Genomic DNA, 20517 nt, shown 5'->3' on the forward strand with positions numbered 1-20517 from the left:
TATATATATGTAGATTGTTCTGAGTTCGGGTTTTGCCCTGTGTAATGTTTTGCATGTCTATGCGACGTTTCGGTGAAATCACATTCACCATCATCAGGCTGGAGTTCCAATCTTTGTGTTTTTGCAAATGAATATTAGCAACTGACATTTCTTCTTAGCATGTAGTGTGGGGGTGGAGATTTGCTTTGAATGTAGCAAATAGATTGGGTGACTATGCTTCCGTGATCTGATTGGTTGGTGTAATCATGGTTATAGAAGGAATGGCATGAAGATTATGAAGTGTTTTGTTTAAGTCTGATTTCCAAATATAAAATTCTAAAATCATAATAATTAAAGGATTGACATATTGATTATAATGAAGTGTTTATTTTGTTTAAGGCTGGTTTCCAAATCTCTGGCAGGCGCGAGGTATCATCCCTTTTATTTAAACAAAAGGACCTCTTTTCAATTTCAATAGCTTCTAGAGAGATTCTTTTATATAAATTTTCTGTTTTGTGGAGTAATTTAGTTTTTTCAAAGTCAATTTCGTGCCCTGTTTTTTTAATGTGCTGGACAAGGGAGGAGGTCTTCTCCTGTTTCTTGACTGCATTCATATGTTCTGCCATGCGCTGGCTCACTCTTCGGTTAGTTTGTCCAATGTATGTGGCTGCACATGTTTTGCAAGGGATTTCATAGATACCTTGGTATTCTAATTGGATTTTATCTTTGGGGCTCCTTAGGATATTAGATATTTTTTGGTTAGTGCAAAATGAGGTTTTGATGTTATGTTTTTGTAGAATTTTACTAATTTTATCCGTGGTGCCTTTGATGTAAGGAAGGATGGTGGTGCCATTGTCCTGTTCTTGATCTTGTTTTTTGGGGGGTGTCTCTTTATTGATTAGGTTTGTTATTGTTTTCTCTTTGAATCCATTAGAAATTAGTACATCTTTGAGTTTGTTCAATTCAGTTTTTAAGTGCTCATGGTCAGCTAAGCGTTTGGTTCTGGTGATGAGAGTTTTGGCCACTGAGGTGATTTGTGCGGGGTGGTGGTGTGAGTGTGCATTTAGATAACGGTTGGTATGGGTTTTCTTTTGGTAGATAGTATGTCCTAGGCTGCCATTGGGTTTTTTATAGACCAGTACATCTAGAAAGGGAAGTTGATCATTGATTTCTGTTTCCATAGTAAACTGTATTTTGGGGTGTAGGCTGTTGAGATGAGTGAGGAAATTGTCTAGTTTTTCTTTACCATGTGGCCAAATTACAAAGGTATCATCAACATATCTCAGCCAAAGTTTGGGTTTGTATTTGGCTTGCTCTAAAGCATTATTTTCGAAATATTCCATATAGAGGTTGGCTATGACAGGTGATAGAGGTGATCCCATGGGGGCTCCCTCTATTTGTTTATATCTTTGTTCATTATAGATGAAGTATGTATTGGTCAGGCAGTGGTTGGTAAGGTCTAGGATATATTTGGGGGGTTTGTGTTTGTCTTGGATAGCTGTCAAGGCTTCTGTAATAGGTATTTGTGTGAACAGGGACACGACATCGAAACTTACAAGTAGGTCATCGGGTTGTAGGTTTTGTTTTTTAATTATTTGTATAAAGTGGGATGAATTTTGAACATATGAGGTAATAGTTTCTGTATATGGTTGAAGGTATTTGGCTAAAAATTTGGCAAGGTTTTGTAGAGGGGAGCCTATAGAACTGACTATTGGCCTGAGAGGTATTCCTTCTTTGTGTATTTTTGGAATTGAAGGCCATAGAGTTTTGGACATATGGAAGATTTTTCTCTGGGGATGATTTTTTGCTGGATTTCTTCGCTGATGGGAGAGGCCTTGATTTAGATTTGGTGGTTTTTTCTAGGTAGGTGGTAGGATCTGTGCTTAGGAGTTTGTAGGCTGGGTTTTTTAGTAGATTTGTCATTTTTTCCTTGTATTCTGCTGTGTTCATTACTATAGTGGAGTTTCCTTTATCAGCTGGGAGAATTATTATATCCTGGTTTTTCTTTAGATTGATAAGTGCCTCTCTTTCTTCCTGCTGTATGTTGCTTTTTGGAGGGTTTACTAGAGCACAGAATATTAGTGACTTGGAGTCTGATTTTGTTAGCAGTATCTGGGTGATTTTATGTAAAGTTGTTTCAATTCCACATATGATATTTTCAGTTGGTATTCGTCTTGGAGTTATTGCAAAATTAAATCCTTTTGAAAGAATATTGGTTTCTGTAGTGGTGAGTATCTTGTCTGATATGTTATGTACTGTTTTGGTCATAAGTTGTTGTGGAGGGCTGGGTTTTTGCTGTACTCTAGTATTGGAGTTTCTTATTATGTGTGTCTGTTTTGTATTGGGTTTCTGTTTCTGCCCTCCAGATTGATATTTGTTTGAATTTATCCCAGAGTAAAGGGTGTATTTGGTTACTGATTTTAAGGTGAAGAGAGAGTAGACTTTTGTTGATTTCATCAAGTATGAATCTTTTTTTGTGGAGTTCATTTCTGATTAGGGCTAATTCAGTTCTTTTTAGGATCCTCTCTATGGTTGGGGTTTTTGGGTGAATTTTAGTTGGAAGTATTTGGGAATTATTTTTTTGTCCCTGCAGTTGCGTAGGAATGTGAGATCACCATAAGATGGAGGCTTTTCTGACTTCAAGTTTTTCATAGGTCCTAGTCAGTAGGAAAGTGTCCTCCCCGTAGAGGCAAGATATTTGTTTTCGTAAATTTTCACGGGTATATGTATGTAGATTGTTCTGAGTTCGGGTTTTGCCTGTGTAATGTTTTGCATGTCTATGCGACGTTTCGGTGAAATCACATTCACCATCATCAGGCTGGAGTTCCAATCTTTGTGTTTTTGCAAATGAATATTAGCAACTGACATTTCTTCTTAGCATGTAGTGTGGGGTGGAGATTTGCTTTGAATGTAGCAAATAGATTGGGTGACTATGCTTCCGTGATCTGATTGGTTGGTGTAATCATGGTTATAGAAGGAATGGCATGAAGATTATGAAGTGTTTTGTTTAAGTCTGATTTCCAAATATAAAATTCTAAAATCATAATAATTAAAGGATTGACATATTGATTATAATGAAGTGTTTATTTTGTTTAAGGCTGGTTTCCAAATCTCTGGCAGGCGCGAGGTATCATCCCTTTTATTTAAACAAAAGGACCTCTTTTCAATTTCAATAGCTTCTAGAGAGATTCTTTTATATAAATTTTCTGTTTTGTGGAGGTAATTTAGTTTTTTCAAAGTCAATTTCGTGCCCTGTTTTTTTAATGTGCTGGACAAGGGAGGGAGGTCTTCTCCTGTTTCTTGACTGCATTCATATGTTCTGCCATGCGCTGGCTCACTCTTCGGTTAGTTTGTCCAATGTATGTGGCTGCACATGTTTTGCAAGGGATTTCATAGATACCTTGGTATTCTATTGGATTTTTATCTTTGGGGCTCCTTAGGATATTAGATATTTTTTGGTTAGTGCAAAATGAGGTTTTGATGTTATGTTTTTGTAGAATTTTACTAATTTTATCCGTGGTGCCTTTGATGTAAGGAAGGATGGTGTGCCATTGTCCTGTTCTTGATCTTGTTTTTTGGGGGGTGTCTCTTATTGATTAGGTTTGTTATTGTTTTCTCTTTGAATCCATTAGAAATTAGTACATCTTTGAGTTTGTTCAATTCAGTTTTTAAGTGCTCATGGTCAGCTAAGCGTTTGGTTCTGGTGATGAGAGTTTTGGCCACTGAGGTGATTTGTGCGGGGTGGTGGTGTGAGTGTGCATTTAGATAACGGTTGGTATGGGTTTCTTTTGGTAGATAGTATGTCCTAGGCTGCCATTGGGTTTTTTATAGACCAGTACATCTAGAAAGGGAAGTTGATCATTGATTTCTGTTTCCATAGTAAACTGTATTTTGGGGGTGTAGCTGTTGAGATGAGTGAGGAAATTGTCTAGTTTTCTTTACCATGTGGCCAAATTACAAAGGTATCATCAACATATCTCAGCCAAAGTTTGGGTTTGTATTTGGCTTGCTCTAAAGCATTATATTCGAAATATTCCATATAGAGGTTGGCTATGACAGGTGATAGAGGTGATCCCATGGGGGCTCCCTCTATTTGTTTATATCTTTGTTCATTATAGATGAAGTATGTATTGGTCAGGCAGTGGTTGGTAAGGTCTAGGATATATTTGGAATCAGACTTAAACAAAACACTTCATAATCTTCATGCCATTCCTTCTATAACCATGATTACACCCAACACAATTCAGATCACGGAATCATAGTCACCCAATCTATTTGCTACATTCAAAGCAAATCTCCACCCCCACACTACATGCTAAGAAGAAATGTCAGTTGCTAATATTCATTTGCAAAAACACAAAGATTGGAACTCCAGCCCTGATGATGGTGAATGTGATTTCACGAAACGTCGCATAGACATGCAAAACATTACACAGGGCAAAACCCGAACTCAGAACAATCTACATACATATACCCGTGAAAATTTACGAAAACAAATATCTTGCCTCTACGGGGAGGACACTTTCCTACTGACTAGGACCTATGAAAAACTTGAAGTCAGAAAAGCCTCCATCTTATGTGATCTCACATTCCTACGCAACTGCAGGGACAAAAAAATAATTCCCAAATACTTCCAACTAAAATTCCACCCAAAAACCCCAACCATAGAGAGGATCCTAAAAAGAACTGAATTAGCCCTAATCAGAAATGAACTCCACAAAAAAAGATTCATACTTGATGAAATCAACAAAAGTCTACTCTCTCTTCACCTTAAAATCAGTAACCAAATACACCCTTTACTCTGGGATAAATTCAAACAAATATCAATCTGGAGGGCAGAAACAGAAACCCAATACAAAACAGACACACATAATAAGAAACTCCAAATACTAGAGGTACAGCAAAAACCCAGCCCTCCACAACAACTTATGACCAAAACAGTACATAACATATCAGACAAGATACTCACCACTACAGAAACCAATATTCTTTCAAAAGGATTTAATTTTGCAATAACTCCAAGACGAATACCAACTGAAAATATCATATGTGGAATTGAAACAACTTTACATAAAATCAACCCAGATACTGCTAACAAAATCAGACTCCAAGTCACTAATATTCTGTGCTCTAGTAAACCTCCAAAAAGCAACATACAGCAGGAAGAAAGAGAGGCACTTATCAATCTAAAGAAAAACCAGGATATAATAATTCTCCCAGCTGATAAAGGAAACTCCACTATAGTAATGAACACAGCAGAATACAAGGAAAAAATGACAAATCTACTAAAAAACCCAGCCTACAAACTCCTAAGCACAGATCCTACCACCTACCTAGAAAAAACCACCAAATCTAAAATCAAGGCCTCTCCCATCAGCGAAGAAATCCAGCAAAAAATCATCCCCAGAGAAAAATCTTCCATATGTCCAAAACTCTATGGCCTTCCAAAAATACACAAAGAAGGAATACCTCTCAGGCCAATAGTCAGTTCTATAGGCTCCCCTCTACAAAACCTTGCCAAATTTTTAGCCAAATACCTTCAACCATATACAGAAACTATTACCTCATATGTTCAAAATTCATCCCACTTTATACAAATAATTAAAAAACAAAACCTACAACCCGATGACCTACTTGTAAGTTTCGATGTCGTGTCCCTGTTCACACAAATACCTATTACAGAAGCCTTGACAGCTATCCAAGACAAACACAAACCCCCCAAATATATCCTAGACCTTACCAACCACTGCCTGACCAATACATACTTCATCTATAATGAACAAAGATATAAACAAATAGAGGGAGCCCCCATGGGATCACCTCTATCACCTGTCATAGCCAACCTCTATATGGAATATTTCGAAAATAATGCTTTAGAGCAAGCCAAATACAAACCCAAACTTTGGCTGAGATATGTTGATGATACCTTTGTAATTTGGCCACATGGTAAAGAAAAACTAGACAATTTCCTCACTCATCTCAACAGCCTACACCCCAAAATACAGTTTACTATGGAAACAGAAATCAATGATCAACTTCCCTTTCTAGATGTACTGGTCTATAAAAAACCCAATGGCAGCCTAGGACATACTATCTACCAAAAGAAAACCCATACCAACCGTTATCTAAATGCACACTCACACCACCACCCCGCACAAATCACCTCAGTGGCCAAAACTCTCATCACCAGAACCAAACGCTTAGCTGACCATGAGCACTTAAAAACTGAATTGAACAAACTCAAAGATGTACTAATTTCTAATGGATTCAAAGAGAAAACAATAACAAACCTAATCAATAAAGAGACACCCCCCAAAAAACAAGATCAAGAACAGGACAATGGCACCACCATCCTTCCTTACATCAAAGGCACCACGGATAAAATTAGTAAAATTCTACAAAAACATAACATCAAAACCTCATTTTGCACTAACCAAAAAATATCTAATATCCTAAGGAGCCCCAAAGATAAAATCCAATTAGAATACCAAGGTATCTATGAAATCCCTTGCAAAACATGTGCAGCCACATACATTGGACAAACTAACCGAAGAGTGAGCCAGCGCATGGCAGAACATATGAATGCAGTCAAGAAACAGGAGAAGACCTCCTCCCTTGTCCAGCACATTAAAAAAACAGGGCACGAAATTGACTTTGAAAAAACTAAATTACTCCACAAAACAGAAAATTTATATAAAAGAATCTCTCTAGAAGCTATTGAAATTGAAAAGAGGTCCTTTTGTTTAAATAAAAGGGATGATACCTCGCGCCTGCCAGAGATTTGGAAACCAGCCTTAAACAAAATAAACACTTCATTATAATCAATATGTCAATCCTTTAATTATTATGATTTTAGAATTTTATATTTGGAAATCAGACTTAAACAAAACACTTCATAATCTTCATGCCATTCCTTCTATAACCATGATTACACCAACCAATCAGATCACGGAAGCATAGTCACCCAATCTATTTGCTACATTCAAAGCAAATCTCCACCCCCACACTACATGCTAAGAAGAAATGTCAGTTGCTAATATTCATTTGCAAAAACACAAAGATTGGAACTCCAGCCTGATGATGGTGAATGTGATTTCACCGAAACGTCGCATAGACATGCAAAACATTACACAGGGCAAAACCCGAACTCAGAACAATCTACATACATATACCCGTGAAAATTTACGAAAACAAATATCTTGCCTCTACGGGGAGGACACTTTCCTACTGACTAGGACCTATGAAAAACTTGAAGTCAGAAAAGCCTCCATCTTATGTGATCTCACATTCCTACGCAACTGCAGGGACAAAAAAATAATTCCCAAATACTTCCAACTAAAATTCCACCCAAAAACCCCAACCATAGAGAGGATCCTAAAAAGAACTGAATTAGCCCTAATCAGAAATGAACTCCACAAAAAAAGATTCATACTTGATGAAATCAACAAAAGTCTACTCTCTCTTCACCTTAAAATCAGTAACCAAATACACCCTTTACTCTGGGATAAATTCAAACAAATATCAATCTGGAGGGCAGAAACAGAAACCCAATACAAAACAGACACACATAATAAGAAACTCCAAATACTAGAGGTACAGCAAAAACCCAGCCCTCCACAACAACTTATGACCAAAACAGTACATAACATATCAGACAAGATACTCACCACTACAGAAACCAATATTCTTTCAAAAGGATTTAATTTTGCAATAACTCCAAGACGAATACCAACTGAAAATATCATATGTGGAATTGAAACAACTTTACATAAAATCAACCCAGATACTGCTAACAAAATCAGACTCCAAGTCACTAATATTCTGTGCTCTAGTAAACCTCCAAAAAGCAACATACAGCAGGAAGAAAGAGAGGCACTTATCAATCTAAAGAAAAACCAGGATATAATAATTCTCCCAGCTGATAAAGGAAACTCCACTATAGTAATGAACACAGCAGAATACAAGGAAAAAATGACAAATCTACTAAAAAACCCAGCCTACAAACTCCTAAGCACAGATCCTACCACCTACCTAGAAAAAACCACCAAATCTAAAATCAAGGCCTCTCCCATCAGCGAAGAAATCCAGCAAAAAATCATCCCCAGAGAAAAATCTTCCATATGTCCAAAACTCTATGGCCTTCCAAAAATACACAAAGAAGGAATACCTCTCAGGCCAATAGTCAGTTCTATAGGCTCCCCTCTACAAAACCTTGCCAAATTTTTAGCCAAATACCTTCAACCATATACAGAAACTATTACCTCATATGTTCAAAATTCATCCCACTTTATACAAATAATTAAAAAACAAAACCTACAACCCGATGACCTACTTGTAAGTTTCGATGTCGTGTCCCTGTTCACACAAATACCTATTACAGAAGCCTTGACAGCTATCCAAGACAAACACAAACCCCCCAAATATATCCTAGACCTTACCAACCACTGCCTGACCAATACATACTTCATCTATAATGAACAAAGATATAAACAAATAGAGGGAGCCCCCATGGGATCACCTCTATCACCTGTCATAGCCAACCTCTATATGGAATATTTCGAAAATAATGCTTTAGAGCAAGCCAAATACAAACCCAAACTTTGGCTGAGATATGTTGATGATACCTTTGTAATTTGGCCACATGGTAAAGAAAAACTAGACAATTTCCTCACTCATCTCAACAGCCTACACCCCAAAATACAGTTTACTATGGAAACAGAAATCAATGATCAACTTCCCTTTCTAGATGTACTGGTCTATAAAAAACCCAATGGCAGCCTAGGACATACTATCTACCAAAAGAAAACCCATACCAACCGTTATCTAAATGCACACTCACACCACCACCCCGCACAAATCACCTCAGTGGCCAAAACTCTCATCACCAGAACCAAACGCTTAGCTGACCATGAGCACTTAAAAACTGAATTGAACAAACTCAAAGATGTACTAATTTCTAATGGATTCAAAGAGAAAACAATAACAAACCTAATCAATAAAGAGACACCCCCCAAAAAACAAGATCAAGAACAGGACAATGGCACCACCATCCTTCCTTACATCAAAGGCACCACGGATAAAATTAGTAAAATTCTACAAAAACATAACATCAAAACCTCATTTTGCACTAACCAAAAAATATCTAATATCCTAAGGAGCCCCAAAGATAAAATCCAATTAGAATACCAAGGTATCTATGAAATCCCTTGCAAAACATGTGCAGCCACATACATTGGACAAACTAACCGAAGAGTGAGCCAGCGCATGGCAGAACATATGAATGCAGTCAAGAAACAGGAGAAGACCTCCTCCCTTGTCCAGCACATTAAAAAAACAGGGCACGAAATTGACTTTGAAAAAACTAAATTACTCCACAAAACAGAAAATTTATATAAAAGAATCTCTCTAGAAGCTATTGAAATTGAAAAGAGGTCCTTTTGTTTAAATAAAAGGGATGATACCTCGCGCCTGCCAGAGATTTGGAAACCAGCCTTAAACAAAATAAACACTTCATTATAATCAATATGTCAATCCTTTAATTATTATGATTTTAGAATTTTATATTTGGAAATCAGACTTAAACAAAACACTTCATAATCTTCATGCCATTCCTTCTATAACCATGATTACACCAACCAATCAGATCACGGAAGCATAGTCACCCAATCTATTTGCTACATTCAAAGCAAATCTCCACCCCCACACTACATGCTAAGAAGAAATGTCAGTTGCTAATATTCATTTGCAAAAACACAAAGATTGGAACTCCAGCCTGATGATGGTGAATGTGATTTCACCGAAACGTCGCATAGACATGCAAAACATTACACAGGGCAAAACCCGAACTCAGAACAATCTACATACATATACCCGTGAAAATTTACGAAAACATATATATATATATATATATATATATATATATATATAGAGAGAGAGAGAGAGAGAGAGAGAGAGAGATACACACACATACAGTGATACCTTGTCTTACAAACTTAATTGGTTCCGGGATGAGGTTCTTAAGGTGAAAAGTTTGTAAGACGAAACAATGTTTCCCATAGGAATCAATGGAAAAGCAATTAATGCGTGCAAGCCCAAAATTCAACCCTTTTGCCAGCCGAAGCGCCCGTTTTTGCGCTGCTGGGATTTCCCTGCTGGAATTCCCCTGCAGCATCACAAAACTATGGAAGTCCAGAGGTGGGGTTTTCCATGGAGGGGAGCCTCATGGGAATCCCAGCAGCACAAAAACGGGTGCTTCGCTGGCAACGGAAGTCCGGAGGTGGGGCATCCCAGCAGCGGTGGTGGGTTTGTAAGGTGAAAATAGTTTGTAAGAAGAGGCAAAAAAATCTTAAACCCTGGGTTTGTATCTCAAAAAGTTTGTATGACGAGGCATTTGTAAGACGAGGTATCACTGTACATACATACATGCATACATACATACAGTGGTATTTCTACTTAAGAACGCCTCTACTTAAGAACTTTTCTAGATAAGAACCGGGTGCTCAAGATTTTTTTGCCTCTTCTTAAGAACCATTTTTTACTTAAAAACCTGAGCCTGGAAAAATTTCCCAGGAAATTTGAGAGCGTCACGAAGGCCCAGCCAGTTTCCTGCCATTCCCCCTTTAATCCCGGCCATCTCGGGCTTTTCTAGGCTGCCAGAGGAGTCTTTCGTTGGCGCTTAAGGAGGCTTTGGGAGTCCAGAACAAACAAAGCATTTTCCTTTCTCTGGGCGCTTGGAGAGGGAATAAACCTCTGCCAGCGCCCACAGAAAAGAAACGTTCCCTTCGCTCTGGGCAGTGACTGTCCTCCTCCTCTTCTTCCTCCTCCTCCTCCCACCCAAATTCCGAGCTTTTATTTCTATCCTAATGGGTTTGCACGCATTATTTGCTTTTACATTGATTCAAGAGCTGCCTTCTTTAAAAACTTAATTTTCTGGTTATTCCTCATAAAAAAAGATATAATTTTTTAAAAAGACAAGATCACTTGCAGATCCCACTAAGTCATAATATAGCTTGTTTACAGAATTGGACCAATAGGGATCATTCACTAATTTAACAAACCACAATTTAGCTGAATGTATGCAGCTAAAAATAACTTTCAAATATACAGATCTTAGTACTGTATACTCTATTAATTACAATATTATATATATTTTTACAGCTAAAATATGATATTTTAATAGAATTTATAATAATAATAATAATAATAATAATAATAATAATAAATTTATTGTCATTGTCAAAAACAACAAATTGTCATTGGCAATGAAAGTCGTGTGACACCCAGAGACCAGTCCCACCATACATAAATTCAGAATAGGTAAATTTAAAAATAGAATAAAAAATAGAATAAAAAATAGAATAAATGTCCCACCCACTACAAATTCCCCACCCTGAACCACTCAACCATCTACATGACAAACCGAGTAATATTGTCCAACAGTTCACTGATGGTGACCCTTTAGTTCGTTGAACAGCCCTGGGATAAAAACTATTCAGGAAACGTGTGGTCCGAGTTCTAGTTGTTCTGTATCTTCTGCCAGAAGGCAACAGTTCAAAGACATTGTAAGCAGGATGAGAGTCTTTGAGAATAGTATGCACCTTCCTAGAACAGCGAGATGTGAAGATGTCATCCAGGGCGGGTAGCTAGAGCCCAAAGATTTTCTGGGCAGTTTTAATAATTCTCTGTAGAGCTTTTTTGTTCGCTACAGAGCTGTTGCTATACCAAGCTAGAATGCCGTATGTGAAGACACTCTCAATGATGTTGCGATAGTAGGACAACAATAGATGCTGAGATAAATTTATCTTCCTGAGCATTCTCAGAAAGTACAGCCTCTTTTGTACCTTCTTCACAAGATGGATCACATGGAGAACAAGTTGGGAAATGGATGTTGCCAGATCTTCTGTGGACTAGGCTAGGGCATTTTAAATGGACATGGTTTTTTAAAAAGGTATAATTTTTGGAGGGATAGCAATAAAAATATTGTCTTGTATTTTGTATATCAAAGTGTGCCCAAGGACTTGTACGGCTGGAGATTGGACGGCTGAGGGCAGGATCTTCATTATCCTCAAGGAAGACATCTCAAAACAGCCAGGTTAGTAGCAGATGGTGATGCATTAAAGGGAATGATAAAGTAATGAATCTCCAAATGTATCTGTAAATGGTTTGCTTTGTTTGGTTTGATCATTGGAATAAAATTATTAGAATCTAAATACATTTTTTTTTAAAAAAAATCTGTTTATAGCTATCATTTTTAATTATTTAATGGTCATAATAATTGTGACAATTCCCGTGTTTTAAGTGACAGAAATTTTTTAAATAAATTTTTGTATAATTATGCATGTACCTCGTCTTACAAATGCTTCGTCATACAAACTGTTCGAGATACAAACCCGGGGTTTAAGATTTTTTTTGCCTCTTCTTACAAATTATTTTCATCTACAAACCCACCGCCGCCGCTGGGATGCCCTGCCTCGGGACTTCCATTGCCAGCAAAGCACATGTTTTTGCGCTGCTGGAATTCCCCTGAGGCTCCCCTCCATGAGGAACCCCACCTCTGGACTTCCATGTTTTTGTGATGCTGCAGGGAAATCCCAGCATGGGAATCCCAGCAGCGCAAAAACGGGCGCTTCGCTGGCAATGGAAGTCCAGAGGTGGGGTTTCCCATGGAGGGGAGCCTCAGGGGAATCCCAGCAGCGCAAAAATGGGCGCTTCGGCTGGCAAAACCAGTGAATTTTGGGCTTGCACACATTAATCGCTTTTCCATTGATTCCTATGGGAAACATTGTTTCGTCTTACAAACCTTTCACCTTAAGAACCTCATCCCGGAACCAATTAAGTTTGTAAGAAAAGGTATCACTGTATTTGATTTTTCATGAAACCATTGATTACAGAAAGGCCATGGAAGCAGTATCGTTTTCACCAGGCATTTGCAGCCACAATAATCATCTCATGCCATAAGATACAATTAAAACAAACCTTCCTATACCAATAACAATGAAACACAGGATGTTATGTTCTCATTTTAGAAAGTTATCCGTGCTGTGTATTCTTCCAGGAAGGCATAGAGATCAATATCATTTCTCATATGTTCTTATTTCAGTTTAGGATCATTCCCTAATCTGTGCCCAATTTCCAAACTTTGGATGCACCATTTATTTCTGCCTTATATAAACTAAACTAGGCAAGTCCAATCCATGTACTACTATTTCACTTTGCTACTCTTTTGCCAGCGTACAGAATGCTACTGCTAATGAATTCCCTCGGCATACAGAGGGACATTGATCCAGACATTTGATTAGTGTTCTGCACCTTGAAAATCTATTTCATTAAGAGAGTGGTAGAGTTTTGTTCCTGCCTCTTAGCAGCTGGGCTCCAGATATGATGGAATAAAAAGTCTAAAGAAAGTTAGAAGTGCAATAAATAAATTCCAACTTTGTTAGCCTCAATTGCCAGACTCTCTGACTTTTCATCATGTTGGTACAATATGTCTTCCCTCATCTAAAAAGCCAACTTAGAATTTTGTCAATGCATGTTTTATACATTTTTTTTGAAAAATCCATTTTAAATTCTGTGGTGTGAATATATTAGTAGTGAATATGTTAGTAGAGATTTAGAAATTCTTAATAGCATCTTGGATAACATAGGCGTCACCTGTGGTTTAATGAACAGATCTAATGATAGATGCTATAACCCAGTGTTTCCCAACCTTGGCAACTTGAAGATATTTGGACTTCAACTCCCAGAATTTCCCAGCTAGCAAATGCTGGCTGGGGAATTCTGGGAGTTGAAGTCCAAATATATTCAAGTTGCCAAGGTTGGGAAACACTGCTATAACCAATGGGAGAAACTGTAAACAACTAGTATGGATTACAACCTTGCAAATTCTAGTTTGAGCCTTGTTTGTTCTTTTTGGATTTTCAGATGAGCCAACATAATGTCCATAGCCACTTTCATCCTACATTTGCTCCAGTTATCTCCACTTTGCAGAATTTAGTCAGCACTAAGAGATCATCTGCTGATCCTTCTCAGAGAAATTCAGGTATGGGAGAGAATATGAGTTCAAGTCCCACCTTAGACATGAAAACTACCCGGGTGACCTCTGGCCAGACACTTTTTTCTTAGTCCAACCCACCTCATAGTGTTGTTGTAGGAAAAATAAAAGAAGGATATGTTCCCTGCCTTGAGTTACTTGTAAAAATAATAAAGGCTGGTTATACCTTGTTTTCCCCAAAATAAGGCATTCCCTGATAATAAGCCCAATCAGATTTTTGAGTGCATGGCAATAAAGCCAAGCATTTATTTCAAGGTTCAAAAAAAAAAGTAAGACAGGGTCTTATTTTTGGGAAAACACAGTCGTCAGCCAGACAGCAAAGGGGGCTAAACATTTTTTAAGCTCTGAGAAACAAGGTAATAGATTATCTGCTCTATAAGAGGGAGAAACTTTACAAGATTCTGTTATTATAGCCAACGTTCATAAGTGCAGTTGTTTTTTTGGAGAAAACTCAAGGAGAGAATATCCATTATAATTCACAGACATGTTAATTGCTTGTTGTCTATCTTTCTGGCATCTCAATCAATAGATCAAACTGGCTCTGAAAGTATTAGACATATTGACTAAGAATTCAGGAATTTGTAGACCAAATGCAGTACATCTTACAACCTTCCGTTTGGGGAAAGGAGCACAATATTGTGATAGTTTTGAAGTACCATTTTCAGAGTATAAGACGCATCTTTTTGCCCCCTAAAAGAGGATGAAATTTGGGTGCATCTTATACACTGAATGTAGCCCCGCCCAGCCTCTCAAACAGAAGTTTCAGAAGTTAAAAATCCTCTGAAATTGAAGTTTCAAAGGCTGGAAAAGCAAGGCACAGAATTCACAATCAACAAACTTGTTACTAAAATTCATCTCTGGGAATAGCTGTTTGGGGGTATTCCAGGAGACCGATTCACCCATCAATCATCTTTTTTCTTATTTTCCTCCCCCAAAACTAAGGTACATCTTATACTCTAGTGCAGTGATTTTCAACCTTTTTTGAGCTGCGGCAAAATTTTTACATTTTAAAATCCTGGGGCACACCACCAACCAAAATGACACCCTAAGACACTTTCCTCTCTTTCTCCATCCCTGTCTCCTCCCCACCTTTTTGTGTGTGTACACACTCTTGAACCATTTCCAAAAACAGGTGAGGGCTGGGTTTTTTTTGTCTATTATTCTTTGGTTGCTTTTTATCATATGCTTTAAATCAAGAGTCACTCCTCTCTCTCTTTTGTTTCTCTCTTGCCTCTCATTCTCTGTCTCAATCATTTTCTCATTTCTCTTTTTTCCTCTCCTTTTTGCTCATTTCTCTCTCTCTCTCTCCCCTTCCTCTCCTTTTCTCTCTCTCTTGCTTTCTTTCTCTTGCACTCTTTCTTTCTTTTTTCTCTCTCTCTCTTGCTTTCTTTCTCTCTCTTTCTCTCTTGCTTTCTCTCTCTCTCTCTTGCTTTCTTTCTCTCTCACTCTTTCTCTCTCTCTTTCTCTCTCTCTCTTGCTTTCTCTCTCATTCTTTCTCTCTCTCTTTCTCTCTCTCTCTTGCTTTCTTTCTCTCTCTCTCGCTTTCTTTCTCTCTCACTCTTTCTCTATCTCTTTCTCTCTCTCTCTTGCTTTCTTTCTCTTTCTTTCTCTCTCTTGCTTTCTTTCTCTCTCACTCTTTCTCTATCTCTTTCTCTCTCTCTCTCTCTTGCTTTCTCTCTCTCAGCAAAAAGTTGTGAGGCTGGAATCTGAGTTTCCTTTTTCGCGGCACACCTGACCATGTCTTGCGGCACACTAGTGTGCCACGGCACACTGGTTGAAAAACACTGCTCTAGTGCATCTTATAGTCTGAAAAATATGGTAATAATTAGAGAACATTATATTATGATAGCTTTAGCCTTTAATTATTGTATATATTTATTTTTTTTTCAGTTGGAGCAGACATAAGTCCAAGAACTGTGGAAATAACAAGGGTCAGTATTTTCTTCTTACTTAATGTATTTAGTGAGAAAGAGCAAAACTATTTTATTTTGTCCAGTGTGTAAACCATGAATGGATTTATATTTATTTGCAATGCTAAGCAAATAAATAAAATAAATTATGGAATTAGCTTGACCATGGTATCTATTCTTTCCACTAGAGAATATATATATATATATATATATATATTTAAAATCATGTATGGATTTTAAAGATTTTAGCATTATGTCATTGAAATCTCATAGTTTTGCAAATGACAGTGCTTTCAATGAATGCAAAAAAAAATTGTTTCCTTTGTGCTTAATAATGTCACTAAAACAATTTGAGAATTTGATGGACATGGAGTTTTTGAACAAGGCATAAAAATCAGATTGTGTCCTTGCTTAATTGCATTCCATGTGACACCAGTTCCACAGGTGAGCCAAAAAGTAATGCAATTTTATTTAGGGCAGATATCATTACCTACATAGGAACATGTAACATATATCAAAATGAAACTGGTTCTCTGTGGATCACATCCAGTGAAGGGCTACCAAAATTCTTATTACCACACTGTGGGCGTGGCTTATGCAGGACACCCTGAATTTTCTTTCAACATCTTTCAGTGCAAATTGGGTGCTCTGGGGTGGAGCTCCATTTTTGCTACCCCACTGCGTCCCTCCTCTGGTCCGGGCAGTAGCCCACCCCTGATCACATCCCTACTTCTCAACATAGTCACCATTTCTCTCAATAGCAATGTTCAAATTAGAGCATGTATCACTGCCTCATAAATTTTTGTTGACTGCTCTTTGAGCCACTTCCTCACTGAAGTTTTCACTTCCTCGTCACTGGAATAATGTTCGCCTCTCAAACCCTCTTTCATGGAACCAAAGAGATGGTAGTCTGAAGGCACACACACACAAACATATTTTGTAATAGTCTCTGAATGTTCACAGTGGTTTCCCCCTCAGCAACAAGGAAGCAGCCATTTTGAATTTTCCTTGTGAGTCTACAAACCTGAAAAGTAAGAAACGAAATATTTCAGAATGTAAACAATATAATCACTTATAATTGGGAAAAAAATAGATATTTTTTATCAAAGACTTCACCTGAAATAGATAAAATGGCATTGCTTTTTGACTCACCCTCGTATTTGAAACTTGGGCAGAATAAGTAATTCTTATAACCATGTTTTCTCTATTAAGGGCCTGAACGATGCTCTTGGCATCAGTATTGCGGGTGGCAAGGGAAGTCCCTTGGCAGATATTCCGATCTTCATTGCTATGATTCAAGCCAATGGAGTGGCAGCACGCACACATAAACTACGAGTAAGTGAAAGAATGACTGATAGGTGCATAAACACTAGTTCTATTTTCTTGCTGATGTTGCTGTTCTTATTACCTCCAAAAACATTTCTTTTTCCAACTTTGGAAGGTGCTTCATTCATTTTGATGCTACAGAACATCATTTTTGTCCACTGCTGTGAATAACAGCAATTGTGGAAAATTACATTTCGGTAGTACAATGTCTGCAATCAAGACACTGAACTCATCTCATGTAGTTTCCTATTTCAATCTGAATACAACATAGAAAAACAGGAACTTTATTTTCTTTTTCTTTTCTTTTCAATTTCAGAAGATATTGGATGACTTGTGGGGAAAAGAATAGCTTTTATGAGTAACATCTTCACTTCACCAAGTACCCTAGTGTTTCACATACTACCAGTAATGTTAAATCACTGCACCGGAGACTGCTGTTCATGCAACCATCGTTTATTAACAGAGCATAATAACTAACTGCTCCTCTCAATAGCAATTCCCAACAAGGGCAACGGCTAATCCGTTGTTTTTGGCGGCAACCTAAACTTAGCCGCGTCTTAACCAATCAGCGATTTTCTGTGATTTCTTTAAACAAACACAACAAGTAATCTCTTCTTCCATTTACAATGATTTCTCTTTGCACCTATATTGTGAAATTGGAGCAAGAGTTCTTTTTTTTCCATTTTTATTTTATTTATACAAAATCGTTGGCCCCACATTTCCTTTTGAATTGGAAAATAGTTACTGAAAACAATTCACAAATTACAGAAACAAATCAAAATATTTTAAAAAGTACTTTTAATAAAATAAGGATAACAAATTCAGATTAACAATCAATCATGAATAACAGCTTTACATCATCATCATTGGCAATCTTCAGTCTCGAAAGACTATGGTATTTTGCTCTGGAAAGAATTCCTAGAACAGCATCTAGTGTGTCTTAAAAAAGCCAATCCGAGAGTAGCGATCCCTTCCACACTGAGGGCAGATCCATTCTGTCCCCTGCCTGGTACCCAGATTTTGCTGGTTCCGGGACTGCCTCTTTGCTTCGGCCTGCCGAACAAGTGTCTTCTCGAAATGGAGAAAGCCATGCTACATCTTTACCCTCCAAGCTGAATGACCGAATACAGCTCATCTGTTTGGAACCCATATCGCATCTCAGACATTAACACCCTTGAAAATGTCCAAAGATACTTCACCAGAAGAGCCCTTCACTCCTCCACTCGAAATAGAATACCCTAGGAGACTAGACTTTCAATCCTGGGCCTAGAAAGTTTAGAACTAAGACGCCTTAAACAAGATCATATGCTGCAACGTTCTGCCTGTTGGTGACTACTTCAGCTTCAACCACAACAACACAAGAGCACACAACAGATTTAAACTTAATATTAACCGCTCCAAACTTGACTGTAAAAAGTATGACTTCAGTAACCGAGTTGTCGAAGCATGGAACTCATTACCGGACTCCATAGTGTCATCCCAAACCCCCCAACACTTTACCCTTAGATTATCTACGGTTGACCTATCCAGATTCCTAAGAGGTCAATAAGGGGCAAGTACAAGTGCACTAGAGTGCCTTCCGACCCCTGTCCTATCGCTCTCCTATATCTCCTATAACTTTCCTCTATTACTATATCTCTTCTTCTATTCTTTCATTGATATATTCTATTCCTATATCTTCTTTTCTATTATTTCTTAGATATATTTTACTATGAGTATCTCCTCTATAACGTTCATCATGTATTTTACTATGTGTATATAGATATATACCCACTAAAACCCTCATTGTGTATTGGACTAACGAAAGAAAGAAAGAAAGAAAGAAAGAAAGAAAGGTTTCCCAACGGTTAATGTCCATTCCCAAGGCTTTTAAATCCCTCTTACAAACTGATCTCTGTAAGATACTGATATCTTACAGGTATCAGTAAGAGCTTTACAATATCTTAAAAATAAATATTTTAATGTCCAGTTGCTTATTTATTTATTAAATTTATATTTCAACCATTTGGAGCAAGATGGCTCGCATATGGACTACTAGCACTAAAACTTTCTTGCCTTAGAACAGGGGCTCCCAACCTTTTGTGCGCCAGTGGGCTGGTTCAGTGGATAAAGGTTTTTCCACGGACCGGAGGGGTGGTGGTTTTTGTGTACTGCCTGCATCCAGCAGATGGGGCTTTGCTTTTTTGCCTGGACAGAATTGTGGCATTCTGTGGCCTGGTTCCAGCCTCCGAACCATGGGTTGGGGACCCCTGCCTTAGAAAATACATTAATTTTAGAGACAAATTCATGTGGCTGAAATACTTCTAGTGGGTATTATAAATTGGACTATTGTGTTTTTATAAATAAGAAGCATGACTGTGCAGTGCCACACTTGCAAAACAGGTCGATCATTCCAGTATCCCTGATGCTACCCATATTTCTATTTATGTTCTGTCTTTTCCTTTCTATTTTAGGTTGGTGATAGGATTGTCAGTATTAATGGGCAACCTTTGGATGGTCTGTCTCATGCTGAGGTAGTAAATCTGCTGAAGAATGCCTATGGGACCATCATTCTGCAGGTATAATGATAAATGGAATAGACAACTGTGCAATGGTGTCAGTGATTTCAATGGTAATTTTAAATAATGTCTTGAGTGTGTCCGGCACTAGACATCATAGGGTGTTTACTAATGTCAGTTATGCAGGAGGAAAGAAAAATCTATTATGTTCAAATGCATTTTATTCTTGCTCATGTAACTATGGGCATGGTAGTTTGAAATCAAAAGAAAATGGAAAAATGGAAATAATAAAAAAAACAATCTCTGCTTTTTAGCTTCTTCACTTTTAAAACAGATTCCTCTCTGAATCTCACAATGGATGAATTAATGCTTTCAAAACGTGATGGATTTAGCAGAAATAGCTAAATTGACTGATTTTATTCAAGAAAACACAATCAATTTTGTTTCTATTTGGCAACTGCTTTTGGACTTTGTGCTTGAGGTGGAAAAAAGGGTAATGGGTTTGATTTGAGGTTTTGCTGATTAAATAGGTTTGTTGTTAGAGAAATGAGCAGTAGAAGTTTTCAAATAAAAGTAAAAAGTTGGGGTTTTATGTATTTATTTTATTCTACTGAACCAAATAAGGTTTTTTTCTTCTACTCTTTACCCCACACTTTTCTCTCTTTCCCTTTTCCTTCTCTCTTTTCCTTTTTCTATGTACTTTTGTACTTTATTTCGATAAACTAATTAGATCTTGTTGCAGACAAAAAAATTA

General features: G+C 37.5%; 1 protein-coding gene across 8 annotated transcripts in view; it reads left to right on the top strand.

Annotated features, from left to right (window-relative positions):
• Positions 1–20517, top strand: part of PATJ (PATJ crumbs cell polarity complex component) — a 206103-nt gene that overhangs the window by 169576 nt on the left and 16010 nt on the right. For all 8 annotated transcript variants that reach the window (XM_070746039.1, XM_070746046.1, XM_070746045.1 and 5 more), the window contains 5 exons: positions 11984–12070; positions 13900–14017; positions 15920–15960; positions 17152–17274; positions 19719–19823. In XM_070746039.1, coding sequence (XP_070602140.1) covers positions 11984–12070; positions 13900–14017; positions 15920–15960; positions 17152–17274; positions 19719–19823 — 474 coding nt within the window. The remainder of the gene's footprint in view (positions 1–11983; positions 12071–13899; positions 14018–15919; positions 15961–17151; positions 17275–19718; positions 19824–20517) is intronic.

Source organism: Erythrolamprus reginae, chromosome 3 (assembly GCF_031021105.1).
Source record: "Erythrolamprus reginae isolate rEryReg1 chromosome 3, rEryReg1.hap1, whole genome shotgun sequence".
NCBI classification, from domain to species: Eukaryota; Metazoa; Chordata; class Lepidosauria; order Squamata; family Dipsadidae; genus Erythrolamprus; species Erythrolamprus reginae.